Here is a 5,000-nt window from a genome sequence, read left to right on the forward strand (position 1 = left end):
ACCAGGACTAAACCAGGACTAAACCAGGTCTAAACCACTACTAAACCAGGACTGAACCGGGTATAAACCAGAACTAAACCTGGACTAAACCAAGACTAAACCAGGTCTAAACCAGGTCTAAACCAGGACTAAACTCAGTCTAAACCAGGTCTAAACCAGGACTAAACCAGGACTAAACCAGGTCTAAACCAGGACTAAACTCAGTCTAAACCAGGTCTAAACCAGGACTAAACTTGGACTAAACCTGGACTAAACCAGGACTAAACCAGAACTAAAACAGGACTAAACAAGGACTAAGCCAGAACTAAATCAGGACTAAATCAGGACTAAAACAGTACTAAAACAGGATTAAAACAGGACTAAATGTGGACTAAACCAGAACTAAACAAGGAGTAAAGCCGAATTAACCAGGACTCAACTAGGACTCAACCAAGACTAAACCAGAGCTAAACCAGAACTGAAGCAAAACTAAACCAGGACTAAACCAGAACTAAACCCTGACTCAACCAGGATTAAACCAGGATTCAACCAGAACTGAACCAGGACAGGGAACACTCGGTGCTTTCAGTGTCGTCTATAATTAATAAAAACACAGACGTAACTCTGGTTTTCTCTTGGTCTGAACTTTTTTCTAAACACTGGAAGAGTTTCTGTAAAAATCTTTCACATTTCTTCTCGTGTGATGTTTCCGGTTCTTTCTCAGGGACTCTCCCGTACCCGAACCTGCAGACCTCCGAGGCCGTGGTCTATCACATCTGCATCGGACACAAGAACTCCAACCCCGAAGGCTGCCGGCCCGAGATGTGAGATGATTTATTATTTTACCTTTACATTTACACATTTACATTTATTTTATTTTATTTACTTTTATTTTATCTTACTTACTTTTATTTTATTTTATTTACTTTTATTTTATCTTACTTATTTTTATTTTATTTACTTTTATTTTATCTTACTTACTTTTATTTTATTTACTTTTATTTTATCTTACTTACTTTTATTTTATTTACATTTATTTGGTTTTATTTACTTTTATTTCATTTACTTCTTATTTTATTTACTTTTTTTTTATCATACTTACTTTTATTTTATTTACTTTTATTTTATTTTATTTTACTTTTATTTTATTTACTTTTATTTTTTTTATTTTATTTACTTTTTTTATTTTATTTATTTATTTACTTTTATTTTATTTTATTTACTTTTATTGTATTTAATTTAATTAAATTTTTTTATTTTTATTTTATTTCATTTATTTTTATTTTATTTTATTTACTTTTTATTTTATTTACTTTTATTTGATCTTACTTACTTTTATTTTATTTACTTTTTATTTTATTTACTTTTATTTTATTTTTATTTTACTTTTATTTTATTTACTTTTATTTTTATTTTATTAACTTTTATTGTATTTAATTTAATTTAATTACATTTTTTATTTTTTTATTTTTTTCATTTATTTTTATTTTATTTTATTTACTTTACTTTTATTTTATTTTATTTACTTTTATTTAATTTAATTAATTTAATTTGATTTCCTCTTGATTTCCTGGCGGGTCAGTCTTCACGTGATGAGGGACTGCTGGCTGGAGCCGTACACTCTGAGACCGTCCTTCTCCGACATCGTGAGGATGCTCGAGAACATCATGGAAAACGACGCGGTAAAAATATTAAAATATAAAAATACTAAATAAAATCTTTCTGTTTTGTAAAAATTTTAAGTTTAATTCTGTTTCTTGTTCAGGATTATGTGGATGTAGAAAATCCAGAACCACAGAACGAAGCAAAATATCACCGAGCCAGTCTCCAGGGAGACCAGGACTAAACCAGGACTAAACCAGGACTAAACCAGGACTAAACCAGGACTAAACCAGGACTAAACCAGGACTAAACCAGGACTAAACCAGGACTAAACCAGGACTAAACCAGGACTAAACCAGGACTAAACCAGGACTGAACCAGGACTGAGACAGGACTAAACCAGGACTAAACCAGGACTAAACCAGGACTGACTAACCAGGACTAAACCAGGACTAAACCAGGACTAAACCAGGACTAAACCAGGACTAAACCAGGACTAAACCAGGACTAAACCAGGGACTAAACCAGAGACTAAACCAGGACTAAACCAGGACTAAACCAGGAACTAAACCAGGACTAAACAGAGACTAAACCAGGACTAAACCAGAGACTAAACCAGGACTAAACCAGAGACTAAACCAGGACTAAACCAGGACTAAACCAGGACTAAACCAGGACTAAACCAGGACTAAACCAGGACTAAACCAGGACTAAACCAGAGACTAAACCAGGACTAAACCAGGACTAAACGAGGACTGAACCAGGACAAAACCAGGACTAAACCAGGACTGAACCAGGACTAAACCAGGACTAAACCAGAGACTAAACGAGGACTGAACCAGGACTAAACGAGGACTAAACCAGGAATAAACCAGGACTAAACCAGAGACTAAACCAGGACTAAACCAGAGACTAAACGAGGACTGAACCAGGACAAAACCAGGACTAAACCAGGACTGAACCAGGACTAAACCAGAGACTAAACGAGGACTGAACCAGGACTAAACGAGGACTAAACCAGGAATAAACCAGGACTAAACCAGAGACTAAACCAGGACTAAAACAGGACTAAACCAAGAATAAACCAGGACTAAACCAGAGACTAAACCAGGACTAAACCAGGAATAAACCAGGACTAAACCAGGAATAAACCAGGACTAAACCAGAGACTAAACCAGGACTAAACCAGGAATAAACCAGGACTAAACCAGGACTAAACCAGGACTGAACCAGGACTGAACCAGGACTAAACGAGGACTAAACGAGGACTGAACCAGGACTAAACAGAGACTAAGCCAGGACTAAACCAGGATTAAACAAGAACTAAACCGAGGACTAAACCAGGACTAAACCAGGACTAAACCAGGACTAAACGGGGACTAAACCAGGAATAAACCAGGAATAAACCAGGACTAAACCAGAGACTAAACCAGGACTAAACCAGGACTAAACCAGGAATAAACCAGGAATAAACCAGGACTGAACCAGGACTAAACGAGGACTAAACGAGGACTGAACCAGGACTAAACAGAGACTAAGCCAGGACTAAACCAGGATTAAACCAGGACTGAACCAGGACTAAACCAGGATTAAACCAGTATTAAACCAGCAGCAGAAAAAGCTTTTTTTATTGTGAATTATTATTATTTTTTTTATATCAGTCTATTTCTGTTCCTATTTATTTTATTTTATTTTATTTTTTATCTTGTAGCTGAAATCAAATCTGATATGCACAGATTTTTAGTTTTCTTAAGACTTTATTTAAATATTTTCAGTTTTATACATATTTATATTCACTTACAGATACAAATATAAACAAACATGCTCAGTCTGATTTTTTATACAGAGATTTTTTTTTTTGTAAATGTATAAAAAGTCTGTCAAAAATAAATAAAAGCTGAATTAAATGTACTTAAAGTGTGAGTACTTTGTTTTGTTATGTAGTGGGCGGCGTGTAGAGGGGCGTGATTGACAGGTGGAGCAGCCAATCAGAGACAAGCATCATCTGTCGGTATCAAAACAAACACGGCTGAGAAAAAACAAAGAAAAACACGAAGGATTTTGTTTGTAAATGGTGTAGTGTAAAGTAGCGAAAATTGTACTCAAGTAAAAATAACGTTACTTCAAAATAAACTTGGGGAATTCCAGTGTTGCAACGCCAAGTAGAGCAGGAGAAAAAGAACAAACTCCAATATTAATAATTCACATCAAGAAAAATAAAACCATAAAGATTTACAACAGACACAACACCGAGTCAGAAGAAAAAAAACACAAGGACCAAACCAGGACTAAACCAGGTCTAAACCAGGACTAAACCAACTAAACAGGACTAAACCAGGACTAAACCAGGACTAAAACAGGACTAAACAGGACTAAACCAGGACTAAAACAGGACTAAACCAGGTCTAAACCAGGACTAAACCAGGTCTAAACCAGGACTAAACCAGGTCTAAAACAGGACTAAAACAGGACTAAAACAGGTTTAGACCAGGACTAAACTAGGAAAGAACCGGGACTAAACTAGCACTAAACCAGGACTAAACCAGAAATAAATCAGGACTAAATCAGGACTAAACCAGGACTAAAACAGGTCTAAAAACAGGACTAAACCAGGACTAAACCAGGACTAAAACAGGACTAAACCAGGACTAAACCAGGTCTAAAACAGGACTAAAACAGGTTTAGACCAGGACTAAACTAGGAAAGAACCGGGACTAAACCAGCACTAAACCAGGACTAAACCAGAAATAAATCAGGACTAAACCAGGACTGAACCAGGTCTAAACCAGGTCTAAATAAGGACTGAACCAGAATTAAACCAGGACCAAACCAGGTGTAAAACTGGTCTAAAACAGGACTAAAAGAGGAGTTAACCAGGACTAAACCAGGATTAAACAAGGACTGAACCAAGACTAAACCAGGATTAAACCAGGACTAAAACAGGACTAAACCAGATCTAAACCAAGTCTAAACCTGGACTAAACCAGGTCTAAACTAGGTCTAAACCAGGATTAAAACAGGACTGAACTAGGACTAAACCAGGACTAAACCGGGACTGAACCAGATCTAAACCAGGTCTAAATAAGGACTAAACCAGAACTAAACCAGGACTAAACCAGGTCTAAACCAGGACTAAACCAAAACTAAACCAGGTCTAAATCAGGACTAAACCAGAACTAAACCCGAACTAAACCAGAACTAAACCAGGAGTAAACAAGAACTAAACCAGGTCTAAATCAGGACTGAACCAGGATTAAAGACAGAGACAAACAGGCGGTGGATCCTGTAAGAAAAGTTCCACAGTGTACCTTTTATTATGATCATTTCCCCGCTCTTGAACTCACCACAGACTTGTCCGCTCGGCCCTGAACGCCTCACGGTGCCTTTTACCCCGGATGACGCCTTCACGCTCCCTCGGA

At 36.5% G+C, this 5,000-nt stretch overlaps 1 protein-coding gene across 1 annotated transcript in view; it reads left to right on the forward strand.

Annotated features, from left to right (window-relative positions):
* si:ch211-167j9.5 (tyrosine kinase receptor Cad96Ca) overlaps positions 1 to 1,934 on the forward strand; it is a 14,528-nt gene extending 12,594 nt beyond the window's left edge. The window contains exons 8-10 of the mRNA XM_055166720.1: positions 704 to 803; positions 1,562 to 1,661; positions 1,745 to 1,934. Coding sequence (XP_055022695.1) covers positions 704 to 803; positions 1,562 to 1,661; positions 1,745 to 1,825 — 281 coding nt within the window. The 3' untranslated portion in view covers positions 1,826 to 1,934. The remainder of the gene's footprint in view (positions 1 to 703; positions 804 to 1,561; positions 1,662 to 1,744) is intronic.
* The last annotated feature ends 3,066 nt before the right edge of the window (positions 1,935 to 5,000 follow it).

Source organism: Boleophthalmus pectinirostris, unplaced genomic scaffold (assembly GCF_026225935.1).
Source record: "Boleophthalmus pectinirostris isolate CB_2022bp ecotype Guang Dong unplaced genomic scaffold, ASM2622593v1 HiC_scaffold_9, whole genome shotgun sequence".
Taxonomy (NCBI): domain Eukaryota; kingdom Metazoa; phylum Chordata; class Actinopteri; order Gobiiformes; family Gobiidae; genus Boleophthalmus; species Boleophthalmus pectinirostris.